This window comes from Salmo trutta, chromosome 40, assembly GCF_901001165.1.
Source record: "Salmo trutta chromosome 40, fSalTru1.1, whole genome shotgun sequence".
In the NCBI taxonomy this organism is placed as follows: domain Eukaryota; kingdom Metazoa; phylum Chordata; class Actinopteri; order Salmoniformes; family Salmonidae; genus Salmo; species Salmo trutta.
In genome coordinates, this window is record NC_042996.1 from 14,527,510 (window position 1) to 14,542,303 (window position 14,794).

The 14,794-nt window shown below is 45.9% G+C and overlaps 1 protein-coding gene across 2 annotated transcripts; it reads left to right on the forward strand.

Annotated features, from left to right (window-relative positions):
- The first annotated feature begins 608 nt into the window (after nt 1–608).
- Nucleotides 609–14,298, forward strand: LOC115180313 (inter-alpha-trypsin inhibitor heavy chain H5). 2 transcript variants are annotated; one of them, XM_029742313.1, is made up of 14 exons: nt 609–847; nt 957–1,001; nt 1,593–1,756; nt 2,370–2,480; nt 3,488–3,762; nt 5,349–5,518; nt 6,004–6,120; nt 7,487–7,658; nt 7,956–8,268; nt 9,296–9,978; nt 10,129–10,182; nt 12,539–12,655; nt 12,771–13,148; nt 13,291–14,298. In XM_029742313.1, exons 1-14 carry the CDS (start codon nt 716–718, stop codon nt 13,569–13,571), a joined length of 3,012 nt encoding a protein of 1,003 aa, XP_029598173.1. In that variant the 5' UTR covers nt 609–715; the 3' UTR covers nt 13,572–14,298. The 2 variants fall into 2 exon arrangements, with proteins under 2 accessions (XP_029598173.1, XP_029598174.1); XM_029742314.1 differs by having other exon boundaries at nt 3,491–3,762.
- Nucleotides 14,299–14,794: the final 496 nt, after the last annotated feature.

Consider the following 14,794-nt stretch of genomic DNA (forward strand, 5'->3'; position numbering starts at 1 on the left):
ATCTTTCCAGGGTACATTAATTTACCTATGTGCCAAATTTGGTGCTTCTATCACAAAGTGCCCAATTGAGTCTACATTTTCATCTTAGCCACACCACTAGTATACATTCCTCCATTCCTCCATATTGACACCGAAATCATAGTAAGTAGTGTTTTTTGTCTGTAAATAGTTGCTTGACAAAGTCATACATTTTCAGAAGGATAACAAAACGGTTTCGAAATTATGAGGTTTTGCTCAATTTACCCCAGTTTGCCCTTTTAAGGTTAAATAATTTTGCCTTTGTGTCATACTGCTTAAGTGTACGCAATTTGTTTTTATAAATGCAGTTTATAAGCAAAACAATTAACCGTCTTGAGAGTTCAAACGTGACAGTGACACATGGCTAAATGAACCACATTGCCCTTGAAGTCCAAGTGATTTGTTGGGGTGGAAGTGGGTTCAACTTCAAGGCGAGTAGTGAACGAAGACTATAGAGGTAATTGATGGGCTTTGGAGTGGCGTACACATTGTAATAGCTGTGTGTGTGTGATCCGGGTCAGGCGCTTTTTCCCTCAGCCGCGGCCCCGGAGCCCCGACGCGACTAATCCAGTCGAGGTCGAAGACTCTGAGAGGTGGGCGTGCCGCTGCGAGTCAAGTGTCCTGAGTCATCCATCGTCTCAGAATTCGGTCACTCTGATCCGAACGACCCGCAGGCTCTTGTTAGTTAATACTGTAAATGGATATGAACGTAAACATGCTGTTTTTGACTTTACTGATGTGTTACAATCCGTATGTTTTTGGACTGTTTGAGGATATTAATATGGAGGAGGATCTTTCTCCCGACTTGACCGACTTTGATTTGGATATTGTGAGTGTCATTTCAACTCTGAACTATTTCATTTGGCAACGTTGATATATATATTTTGAGAGCTTCATTGGAGCACTATTTAACAAATCTAGTTTGTTTCCCATTTCAGTCTCCCCGTAGAGTGCCTCGCCAGGTGAAATCCATGCTTACTAAGGTAAAGATTACAAAGTTGAATGTCTTGACATTTCTGCCCTTATGCATCTTTTGAGTCATTGTGTGTGTAGCCTAGGCTACTGTAGACTAAATATAATCCACATTCATTCTCAGAGATCTGCATGTTGCATACTGTTGTTCATTGATAACAATTGAAGAATATGTCACAAAAAGTATTTCGTGTAAAAGCAGAGTAGATGGATGGGTAGTACAGCACTGCAGTTTGTCATCCTCGAAAACTCTCCTTGGGTGTGATACGCAAAGACCTGCCAAGCTCACCGGGCTGTACTGCAGATACGTGGAAATCGCTGGACGTCCTATCCAGAAATACAATCCAAAATATTAAAGATATCCCGCCAACGTGGTGATAAGGAGTTTGGAACGATATGCCATTGGAAATGAACGGAATAGGACAGTGGCCAATGCGCAGCATGTGTGTGTGCGTGAACGCAGTGCTGTGCTGTCCCATCGACGAGACATGAAAAACATCAATCACTGCCAGATTTAAATTAACCAAATGTATTGCAAACCAATCAAACCAAAGGTATAAGCAATAAACATGACCCTAACATGTTGATGTCCAACCGTGTAGGAGACCAAACCGCATATCCAGGAGCTGTCGGTGAAGACCACCATTATCTCCCGATACGCCTTCACGGCGGTGTCGTGCATCATGCTCAACCGGCACTCCGCCGCCGCCGAGGGCGTGTTCCAGTTCCTGATCCCCAAGAACGCCTATGTCTCGAACTTTACCATGTAAGCGCCAAAACGCAACAGATGCGTAATTGCGCATTGGTGTTTTTTTTTTCTTGTAGCCTAGATGCTTCTGGGTAATAGATCATGTCAGTCTGAGTCTAATATGGTTCAGATTGTGTACACGTGTTGCAAGTGAACTACAATGTATCTTTCCCCCTCAATTTATTTTGATATCTTGTTTATTTTCTCACTTTATTGTTGTGTGACTCCTCGTTTGCCATTTTCTCCCTCTTCCCATGGCATGCCATTGTGGCCAGTCAATCATTGTATGGGTTTATGAGGGCTCTGTTGCTACGCGAGAGGTTAGTGTGGGGCCTGTGACTGTTCAATGGTGCAGAGGTAATTTACTGTGTTGTGGTCACAAGCCTTCATTCGTCTACATTTACTAGATTGTTCACTGGACCATGAGAGACATAGTCCAGAAGCCTCAGAAGAAGCCTGTGAAATGCTTGCCTGTTTACTTTTATGTATCACAGTAATATAGGCCTAACACAATGAAATTAGGGTTTCCCCAATGATTCTTGGACGGAGTTTTGCACTGGAAGGTTTACTTACTAGGGTGATCCTAATCATCATCTCCACTCTTAACCTCTGACCTCTACCCTGAACACAGGATCATTGGGGGGCGTGTCTACCCCAGTGAGGTCAGGCCCAAGGAGAAGAAGGTCAAACAGGGGAAGGGGGGTGAGGTCAAACCCAAGAACAAGGAGAAAGGTGAACAGAGGTAAAGTGTGTGTGCTTGTGTGTGTGTGTGTGGCCAGTCACCAATGTCTAACCTTGTCTGCCAGCACAACCTCTGGAGTCCTCTAGAATCACTAGCTACTACTCTGCCAGTAGAAACAGGTTCATATCCCATATAAAAGCCTATTTTAAAGATGCACTCCGGCTATTTTTGAACTTTTCATGTTGAAATACAAAAATCCACATATAAATATATTAATCTACACACACTTATGGTAAAAAAAAAATGGGTTTTTTTTTGTCACAAGTGAAAACTTAATGGAGTAAGGCCATTCAATGAGTTGATCTGATGATGCCCTCTGTTGTCATTGGCCTCCACCTTGTTTTTGGGAACAATAGAGGAGCAATGGAGAACCAAAGAGGAAAGGCTTCTGTGCCTTTTGTTAAGTAAATCAGGTGTTAAATGAGGTGAAAAGGAGACTAGAGTGCAACTTCAAACACCAGCCTGACCACGGAACATTGGTTTCTGACCTGCCTGGAGTTGAGCAGCAGGGCTGGATCATAGCTCCAGAGACTGGAAATGAAGAACTATTGTCACATAAATCTGTGACCAGTCTCTGACAGGAAGAAATTACATCATGCTTCTACTTGCCAGTCCATAAAATGACAATTTTAAAATGAAATCAGATTTACATAGAGAGTATTACATTTTCACAGAGAGGGGAGAGAAGGAGAGTGATAGAAAGCATAAAGGAGAATGGGAGGGAGAAAATAAAGAAGTCGGGAGATATATAGGTAGATAGAGGAATGTAGAGAGGAATGGAAATGTTTATTGGTTAGTCCAGTGCTGAGTCCAGTGAGGACAGCTCCTGGCAGTCACTGCCCTTCCACACTGATGATGTCACTACTTGGAATGACTCATTCCCTACTCCTCCTCTTTCCCCAACTATTTCTCTCCCTTTTTCTTTCCTCTATATTCTTCTTATTTCTTCCTCCATTCCTCCCCTCCCCCAACTCTCTCTCCTTCTCCCCTCCTCTCTTCTCCCTCAGTAGCGCACCAGAGGTGGAGGTGTTCCGGATGGGGGCCAGTATCCCAGGTCGTAACCGGGCCATGTTCATGCTGACCTATGAGGAGCTGCTCCAGCGGAGGCTGGGGAGGTATGAGCATGTGACCAGCCTGAGACCTCTGCAGCTGGTCAGCCGTCTCAGTGTGGACGTCACCATTGTGGATCACTCCACCATCACCCACCTGGAGGTGCTGCCACTGCGCAACGGAAAGAGCAACAAGGCAGTTGCCAGTGGTGCCAATGCAGCGAAGACACCTGGTACAGTTTGAGTGTGGGATGTGTTGAGTCTGTGCTTAGTCCATACTAGGTGTGTAATATACAGTGCATTCGGAAAGTATTCAGAACCCTTTACTTTTTCCACATTTTGTTACGTTACATCTTTATTGTAAAATGTATTAAATACATATTTTTCCTCCTCAATCTACACACAATACCCCATAATGACAAAGCGAAAACAGGTTTTTAAAAATGTTTGCAGGTTTTTACAAATACCTTATTTACATATGTATTCAGACCGTTTGCTATCAAGCTGAGCTCAGGTACATCCTGTTTCCATTGATCATCCTTGAGATATTTCTACAACTTGATTGGAGTCCACATGTGGTGAATTCCATTGATTGGACATGATTTGGAAAGGCACACACCTGTCTATATAAGGTCCCACAGTTGACAGTGCATGTCAGAGCAAAAACCAAGAGCAGCTCAGGAGTTCCTCTGTGGAGATGGGAGAATCTTCCAGAAGGACAACCATCTCTGTAGCACGACGGAAGCCACTCCTCAGTAAAAGGCACATGACATCCTGCTTGGACTTTGCCAAAAGACGCCTAAAGGACTCTCAGACCATGAGAAACTAGATTTTGAAAGTAAAGCGTCACGTCTGGAGGAAACCTGGCACCATCCCTACAGTGAAGCAAGGTGGTGGAGGCATCATGCTGTGAGATGTTTTTCAGAGGCAGGGATTGGGAGACTAGTCAGGATCGAGGGAAAGATGAACGGAGCAAAGTACAGAGAGATTCTTGATGAAAACCTGCTCCAGAGTGCTCAGTTCCTTAGACTGGGGCAAAGGTTCACCTTCCAACAGGACAATGACCCTAAGCACACAGCCAAGATAAAGCAGGAATGGCTTCATCTCTGAATGTCCATGAGTGGCCGGGCCAGAGCCTGGACTTGAACCCGATCAAACATCTCTGGAGAGACCTGAAAATAGCTGTGCAGCGACACTCCCCATCCAACCTGACAGAGCTTGAGAGGATCTGCAGAGAAGACTGGGAGAAACTCCCTAAATACAGGTGTGCCAAGCTTGTAGTGTCATACCCAAGAAGACTCGAGATTACAATTGCTGCCAAAGGTTCTTCAATAAAGTACTGAGTAAAGGGTCTGAATACTTATGTAAATGTGATATTTCAGCTTTTAATTTTTTATAACTTTACAATAATTTCTAAAAATCAGTTTTTGCTTTGTCATTATGGGGTATTGTGTGTAGATTGATGAGGGAAAAAACAATTTAATAAATGATAGAATGAGGCTGGAATGTAACAAAATGTGGAAAAAGTCAAGGGGTCTGAATACTTTCCTAATGCACTGTATCTAACATTAGAAATTGTTCTGCAGCGATATTGCCACCTCTGAAAATGCTTGGCCAATGCTCAAATTTTCAGATTCCAACAGATTCCAATCTATTTAACCTTCCTATGGGCAATGTTGAGCATCTCTAGTTCAGCACACCCTCCCCCCCCCCCCCCCCCCCCCCCCCCCCCCCCCCCCCACACACACACACACACACACACACACACACACACTTCCAAGCTTTTTCTCACGCACACTTAATGTTTCCCTCCCACCAGCCAAGCCTTCTCTTCCTGTTTCCACGGTGATCAAACAAAATAAGACGTTCTGTAGGATCACCTTCAGCCCCAACATCGTTCAGCAGGCTAAGATCACCACCAGCGGCATGCTGGGAGAGTTTGTGGTGCACTATGACGTGGAGAGAGAGCTGGGGATAGGAGACATACAGGTCAGATTTCACACACCAAAAACACACACACACACACACACACACACACACACACACACACACACACACACACACACACACACACACACACACACACACACACACACACACACACATCCAACGCTCCTGCGATTAGTGTAAATGTGTCATGCCGTGACCAGGCCTGTCCAGACATGGTAGATATGAACATGTTAAACTATGTATCTCCGCTTCACAGTATACATGAAAACTGCATGCATTAATCAAGGATCAAACAGGACAAATGCACATCTCTCTCATTCTCACACACACTCTCACACATCCTGGTCCCATAGCCTTCATCCACCGTCAACACATACATTTTCCAGCACCATATCCACCCCCTCCCGGGTCACTCTACAACCACACCGCCAGTCCAGCAGCCCTGTGGACACTGTGTTGGTGGGCTCTGTTTTACTGCTCATGGCTACTGAGAACTGTCTAACTTTTCTCTGGTTCTCTCTCAGGTTCTGAACGGCCATTTTGTGCACTACTTCGCCCCAAAGGATCTGCCGGTGGTGCCCAAGAACGTGGTGTTCGTGATCGACACCAGCGCTTCTATGCTGGGGACCAAGATCAGACAGGTAACCAGTTACGGTCAAACCCTTCTCATCACAACAGATAGGGTCTCTCGTTCTCCTTTTGTTGTTGTTGTTGTTAAACATTGATTCCTTCTGAATACAATGATCAAAAATATATACTGTATAGCTTATGGGGAATCTGTGAGTTTTAATAAATTCCAGGTGGAGTCAACGTCAGTTTTACTTTAGTCATTCACAGTTCTGTGATCAAGCTGTTAAGATCCTGAGAGATCCTGAGTTAGTGTAGCAGCGGATGATGAATACGACCCCCAGTCCGCCCCCTCTCCGGTCTCTGGCGCAATACTCCCACACTGGTCTGGTAATATCAAAATCAGATCCTTCCTTCTGGGTGATCGCGTTATAATCCCGCTGGTATCATCTGATACTTCATCTGAGCAGCTGCTCCACTGCAGATCCAGAAACCCAAAGACTTAGAGTGGCAAAAACAGACAAGAGAAACTGATTGATGCATACTCTGAAATGCTGGAAACATGCTCAAAGTTCACTATTGTAGTCGTATTGAATTGAATGCTATGGAGGAGAGACGGCATTGTCTCTGGCGCAATGTAAACACTCCAGATGGCAGCATCATCACCCCTTGATCCCTCCCCCGTTCCCCTCCACCCCGAGTGGACCACTCTGTAGTGAACAAGTGGGCTTTGATCTCTCCCTACAATAGAGCACTCAGTCTGTCTATGGCTTTGACCCTTGCCCCCTACAGTCTATAGGCATCTGGTAACCCCTCTAACTCTATCACACCCACTCGACTCCAGATTTCATATTCACTATTCATTTAGTAGGCTTTTCGTTCTGTGCCACTTCTAAACCCCAGTACAGTCGAGAAACAAGCTGTAGCATGGATACGGTAAATAGCTGTGGTGTGTGTGTTTTACGTGCATTTGTGTGTGTTTGAGGGAGTGATAGACACAGAGTTTCTGGACCAAGGAAATGGAATCTCACAGCTGTTCCAAAGGGCTGGGTCTTTGAGTGGCAGCATCAGGTTAAGTCCAACCATTACAGAGTTATTAGCATGACAACAATACTGCTCCCAAAAAGCATGACTAAAACATTACATCTTGGTGATTACCACAGTATTGGTGCTAACAGAAACCATGACCATGTGTGTTATAATAGCCTTTTGTGTGACAAGGTGTCTCTTCCTGTTGGGGCAAAGTTTTCCAGGCCTGTTTGGTTCGCTCGTGTAAACACAACTGAATAGAATGATTTTGCACGATGGCAAAGGTATTACAATGATGTCATTTGATCTATTGATGAAAGTAAAACAAAAATGCGCTCTCTCTCTCTCTCTCTCTCTCTCTCTCTCTCTCTCTCTCTCTCTCTCTCTCTCTCTCTCGCCCCTCTCTCTCAGACTAAGGATGCTCTGTTCACTATCCTGAGGGACCTGCGTCCAGGCGACCGGTTTAATTTTGTCAGCTTCTCCAACCGTATCAAGGTGTGGCAGCCCAACCGCCTGGTCCCCGTCACGCCTCTCAACGTCCGAGATGCCAAGAAGTTCATCTACATGCTCCAACCCACTGGAGGTGAGGGAGATAGAGACACAGCAGTGCATTCTGGGATAGGGGAAGATGAGTTATTTCACCACTAGGCCTAATCAGAGTCATTTAGGGGTGCTTATATTTGTCCTGTTACACACTTCTTCAAGGGTGTAATGAAAATGTGTTTCTTGCATTTCCAACTTTCCCCGAGACAGCCCTAGGGAGTGGGGTCACGGTCAGGGTCACCATTAAATGCCTTGCTTAAAGGCATAGTTACATATATATCTGGTACTAATCACTATTTCCCAAGATCAATCTCACTCTCCATCCCTCCTCTACCAGGCACCGACATCAACAGTGGCATACAGACGGGCTCCTCATTGCTAAGCGGCTATCTGAACGCCGATCCGGACGCCAACCACAACAGTGTGTCTCTCATCATCTTCCTGACAGACGGGCGGCCCACGGTGGGCGAGCTGCAGTCTCCCAGCATCCTCAGCAACGCGCGGACGGCGGTGAATGAGCAGTTCTGCGTGTTCACCATCGGGATGGGGAACGATGTGGACTACAGGCTTCTGGAACGCATGGCCCTGGAAAACTGTGGGATGATGAGGAGGATACCTGAGGATTCAGACGCCAGCACCATGCTCAAAGGGTGTGTGTGTGTGTGTGTGTGTGTGTGTGTGTGTGTGTGTGTGTGTGTGTGTGTGTGTGTGTGTGTGTGTGTGTGTGTGTGTGTGTGTGTGTGTGTGTGTGTGTGTGTGTGTGTGTGTGTGTGTGTGAGAGAGAGAGGTGTCCAGTATACAGCTAGTACAGAGGGGAAGGCAGAAGTGGTTAGAATTGATTCATTATAATCCATTATAATCAAATGGTATAGAGAACGTCAGGGGGTGAGATAAAGGAATTGGAATGAGTGAAAGAATAACAAATGATACACATACTGAGAGAAGGCTCTTCAGAGTCTTGAACTGCAATCTTTCAAACCAAACCAAACACACACACATTCGGCGACATTCTTACCGGACACTTTTCTGAAGTGTTTGTTTAGTAGTGAGGGGAGGAATGTGTGTGACTGTGTTGTGAAAGGGCCGTCTGGGTATGTCTGAGGGGTTAATTGATAGCCTCCTGAGATAATCACAGAGGCGAAACCAAGTGGAGCCAGCACACAGTTAAAGAGGTGAGGAGGTTTACTGTGCTACGGTTCAAGGCCTGGCTGGAAAACCAACAGATTACAAACACACACAGGTTTTGTCCAAAATGGCACCCCATTCCCTAATCCCTACATAGTGCACTCCGTTTGACCAGGAACCATAGGGTGACATTTGGGACGCAGGCATACTCTCCTTAATACATCACCGTCCCTAACCTGATCTCTGGGGGGTGAGTGTGTGTACACAGTCACACAGACACTTGAGGCCCCTAGAGCATATCAGAGAGTAGCACACACAATGTCTTGATTCTTGTGTCCATGATGCAGTGAAGTAGCTGAGGTATAGACCTCTACTGGGTGCTAGATTAAAAACATATTATAACATGGTAACACTTCCCTCTTTCACTCTTCCATATCTCTCTCTCTCTCTCTCTCTCTCTCTCTCTCGCGCTCTCTCTCTCTCTCTCTCTCTCTCTCTCTCTCTCTCTCTCTCTCTCTCTCTCTGTCCCTCCCTCCCTCTCTCTTCCTCTAGGTTTTATGATGAAATAGGCACTCCACTGCTCTCTGATATCAGGGTGAATTACACAGAGGACTCGGTCCAGTACGTCACCCAGCACCTCTTCACCAACTATTTCAACGGCTCAGAGATCGTCATCGCCGGCAAATTGACCAATCAAAGTGCAGACTCCCTGCACGTCCAGGTCACCGCCAGCAACAGCGACAAGAGCATCGTCCTGGAGACAGACGTGGCGTTACGGCAAAGGGAGGTGGAGACGGAGAGGCACGTGAAGGAGGCGGCGGCTGGGGTGGGGTCAGGGGTCACAGGGGCGGGCACGACAGGGTCAGTGGCGGATGATTTCGTGGAGCGCGTATGGGGTTTCCTGAGTGTGAAGGAGGGGCTGAGGTCCAGGCTGAAGAGCCAGACCAGCAGGGAGAGAGAGGGACATACCCAGCAGGCGACTGACCTCTCCCTGACCTATCACTTCCTCACGCCCCTCACCTCCCTGATGGTGGAAAAACCTCAGGTGCTGGCCGACGGAACCATGGCCGAGGACACACCCACCCCCACCCCTGTAACCACAGAGACATATAAGAAGGATGCTTCAGACAATGACCTGTCGGATGAGACCGAAGGGGAGGAAGACACGTCCCAGAGCCTGCACTTGAAGAAAGACCAGCCAGGCGGACAGAGTTCCAGAATTACCAAGACAACGGGTTAGCAGGCTTGATTGAGGCTTTTGTTTCTGACTTAATCCGTTTGATCAAATGCGTCCTGTTATCGATGCCAACGCCAACAAATAGAAAATGAGAGGAAGTATTGGACCACTGAAAACCTGTACAAATCCAAGTCTGTTTTGTCTATAGGTAAAGTTGTGAAGAGGCCAGCACGAAAATCTGTAACCATCTCCAAAACATCAGGTTAGTGGTTCTGAGGCTCTGTTAGAGGGAGGGGGACTGGAGAAAGGTACTGTACACACACACACTGAGACTGAGACTGAGACTGAGAGAGGTCAGTAGACTAAAGGAGATATGTGAGATGATATCTATGACCCTGTCATTACTGTGTCTCTCTCATCTCCTGAATCTTTACTTAGCTCAGCTCTCACAGGCCCACTCAACGCAGGAAACAACTAACTGCAATAACTAACTGCCTACAACTAACTCAAATCAAATCAAATTTGATTGGTCACATACATCTGGTTAGCAGATGTTAATGTGAGTGTAGCGAAATGCTTGTGCTTTTAGTTCAGACCGTGCAGTAATATCTAACAAGTAATCTAACAATTTCACAATAGCTACCTTATACACACAAGTGTAGAGGAATTAATAAGAATATGTACATATAAATATATGGATGAGCGATGGCCGAACGGCATAGGAAAGATGCAGTAGATGGTATAGAGTACAGTATATACATATGAGATGAGTAATGTAGGGTATGTAAACATGATATAAAGTGGCAATGTTTAAACTGACTAGTGATACATTTATTACATCCAATTTTTAATTATTGAAGTGGCTAGAGATTGAGTCAGTATGTTGGCAGCAGCCACTCAATGTTAGTGATGGCTGTTTAACAGTCTGATGGCCTTGAGATAGAAGCTGTTTTTCAGTGTCTCAGTCCCAGCTTTGATGCACCTGTACTGACCTCGCCTTCTGGATGATAGAAGGGTGAACAGGCAGTGGCTCGGGTGGTTGTTGCCCTTGATGATCTTTTTGGCCTTCCTGTGACATCGGGTGGTGTAGGTGTCCTGGAGGGCAGGTAGTTTGCCCCCGGTGATGTGTTGTGCAGACCTCACTACCCTCTGGAGAGCCTTACGGTTGTGGGCGGAGCAGTTGCCGTACAAGGCGGTGATACAGCCCGACAGGATGCTTTTGATTGTGCATCTGTAAAAGTTTGAGTGTTTTTGGTGACAAGCCAAATTTCTTCAGCCTCCTGAGGTTGAAGAGGCGCTGTTGCGCCTTCTTCACCACGCTGTCTGTGTGGGTGGACCATTTCAGTTTGTCCGTGATGTGTATGCCGAGGAACTTAAAACTCTCCACCTTCTCCACTACTGTCCCGTTGATGTGGATAGGGGGGTGCTCCCTTTGCTGTTTCCTGAAGTCCACGATCATCTCCTTTGTTTAGTTGACGTTGAGGTTATTTTCCTGACACCACACTCCAAGGGCCCTCACCTCCTCTCTGTAGGCGATGTTGTTTCCTACCCTCACCACCTGGGGACGGCCCGTCAGAAAGTCCAGGACCCCGTTGCACAGGGCGGGGTCGAGACCCAGCGTCTCAAGCTTAATGAGGGTACTATGGTGTTAAATGCTGAGCTGTAATCAATGAACAGCATTCTTACATAGGTGTTCCTCTTGTCCAGACTGCCGACAGCTAACTGCCGACAGCTAACTGCCGACAACTAACTGCCTACAACAACAAACTGCCGACAGCTAACTGCCGACAACTAACTGCCTACAACAACAAGCTGCCGACAGCTAACTGCCGACAGCTAACTGCCGACAACTAACTGCCTACAACAACAAACTGCCGACAGCTAACTGCCGACAACTAACTGCCTACAACAACAAACTGCCGACAGCTAACTGCCGACAACTAACTGCCTACAACAACAAACTGCCGACAACTAACTGCCTACAACAACAAACTGCCGACAGCTAACTGCCGACAACTAACTGCCTACAACAACAAACTGCCGAAAATTAACTGCCGACAGCTAACTGCCGACAACTAACTGCCTACAACAACAAACTGCCGACAGCTAACTGCCGACAGCTAACTGCCGACAACTAACTGCCGACACTGGTACGTGGTGATATCTGATTATACATACAGTATAGTCATTTGTGCTTCACACCCACAGAAATATACAGAAACTTGTATTTAAAAGACCTGGGTTCAAATACTATTTCATGTATTTCATCTACTTTTCAATACATTTCCAAACAAGTATTCAGATTGTCAAATACACTGACTCAGACATACTCCCATGCATTTAACCCAGGTATTTGAAAATAGCATTTAAATAAGTATTTTAAAATACTTTCAAATACAATTTGGTCGACTATTTGGTTTTAATAACCATTCAGATACTCAAATAAAAGTACTTGTTTTGGGTGTGTATTTGAAAATACTCAAATACACAAAAACAATTATTTAAATAACAAATACTTCAATACACATGTATTTGAATCCAGGTATGCATAGATGTACTACTTCCTCATATTCAATACTCTCTAACCCGTCTCTCTCACACCAACTCCCTTGACACAGCGGACGGCGATCCCCACTTTGTGGTGGAGTTCCCCCTCAGTAAACTGACTGTGTGTTTCAACATCAACGGAGAGCCAGGACACATTCTCAGAATGGTATCTGACCACAAGCACTCTGGTAAGACTGTCCTCTCAAGAGATTCTGACTTTATGTTAGATGTTCGGTTATGTGTTTTCATTTGATTCATGTGGTCTATTTGTGTGTGCGGTCGTGCGTGTGTATGTGAGTCTAGGTGTGACCGTAAACGGTAAGCTGATAGGCGCCCCGGCGCCAGCGGGCAGCCACAAACAGCAGAGGACATACTTCAGCACCATTACCATTGTGGTGAACCGACCTAAACGTTCCTACATCGAGGTCACCCCCAAGAAGGTCATCCTGGATGGACAGGACCGCCTGGTCCTGCCCTGTGACACCACAGTCTCCGTGGAGAGTGGCGGGCTTGCGGTGACGATAGTGGGAAAGTCCAACGTGACCGTAACCATAGGAGGAACCATTAGTTTTGTCATACTGGTGCATCAGTACAAGAACCCTGCTCCCTATCAGAGAAACCACCTGGGATTTTACATCTCCAACAGCAAAGGGCTGTCACATGACTGTCATGGACTACTGGGTAGGTATCAGAAACTACTAGTGGGAGGTGGGGGAAGGGGGCTTGAGCCGAAATGGAATTAGGCCCTAGTGAGGATTACCATTGGTTTTCCTATAGCTCTGTGGTTCTGTTCCATTCTGACCCTCTGTGATTCAACTTCCAGGTCAGTTCCTGTATGAGGAAGTGGGACTCGCAGAGCTTTCTGGCAATGCTACAGCAACAGGAGACCACAGCACGTCTTCACGGTCACCCATCCTGAAGGTCAAAGGGCGTTCAGTGCCGGTGGTCCAGAAGACCCGGCGTATCTACAGCGGACGTCAGAGCGTGGACTGCTGGTTCGCCAGGAACAACGCAGCCAAGCTGATCGACGGACAGTATGAGGACTATGTGGTGTCACACCTGTTCGACACGGGCGATTGGCCCCACGGAAGTAACGGAGCCTGAGACAGGAGCCAATAAGGAGCCAGCAATGTACATGTCCCACCCACACTGGAACAATAACCCAGGTATAGCTATAGTAGCCAACAGGCTCTTTTCATACCCTCTGACACTAAACCTCTAAATCAGCTTTCTTTTTGCTCCAAACACTACTCTACTACCCATAGAGTTAGATAGAGGACTCATCTTTGTAACTGTGCCATTTAGCGTCTGTGACATCATGGGCAGTGTCATTGAGGTTATCTCCATTTTAAAGTAGTCAATTGTCTTCTTCACAATTGGCTGATCCCTCCTGATGACCTAGTAAGACATGACTCCAACTGGGTCACCAGGAGAAATCAGCCAATGAAGTTGGAAGTCCCACCCAGTTGATTACATTAAAATGGTTGAAGCACTCACTAGCACAGCCCATGCTAATACGGCCTTTTGGCCACTAGAGGCCTCTATCATTCTCTATGCTACTACCCCAGCCACCCATCCCCCTCCAACCATGTCTTTCAACTCACTTCGTGTTACCTGCATCCTGTTGTTCTTCAGTTTTTTCCTCAGGTGCACCTGCTCTGAATAACTAATCATCAATATTCTTCAATATATTTTTTTACTATTTTTAATATAAATGTAATAAGGACATTGTTTGACTTGCGTCATTTTGTACTTGTAAATATAACCTTTATTGAACCTGATGAACTTTTTGTGTGTAAAGGAAGTAAAACATAAAAACAAGATTTATTGGTAAAGATCATGTTTTTTTCTGAACAGCTATAGATTGTGAGAACACTTGAAAGTAACTAACAGTTAACACAAACATTTAGTATAAAGTATGTGCTGTATGTGGCCCAAGCAGGAATCACACCCAAAACTAGTATTGTGCTCCATCCTACTGAGTCAACCCCATCAAGGGCTTTAAAGACAATGTCCTCATGTTCACATTCACGGTAAATGCTGCTCAATCGGAAATTGCATTTAACAACCGCATTGTCTACAACTCGTATTAGGACTGAATCCAGGCCTTAGTCATTGCAGGAAGGCAGGCTCTTTACATGCTAGGTGTAGGTGCTAACTGGGAAAGCAAACAGGTGAACCCTGTCAAGCTCATGTGGCGACACTCTGCTTAGGATAACACCTGGTCACACCAGACACCCCCCTAACTAACCCTCTCCTCTACCTGTCCCAATGACTAGCTCCCTCTCTAACCACCCCCCTCATCCCTCCTGTCATCATTTTGGGGT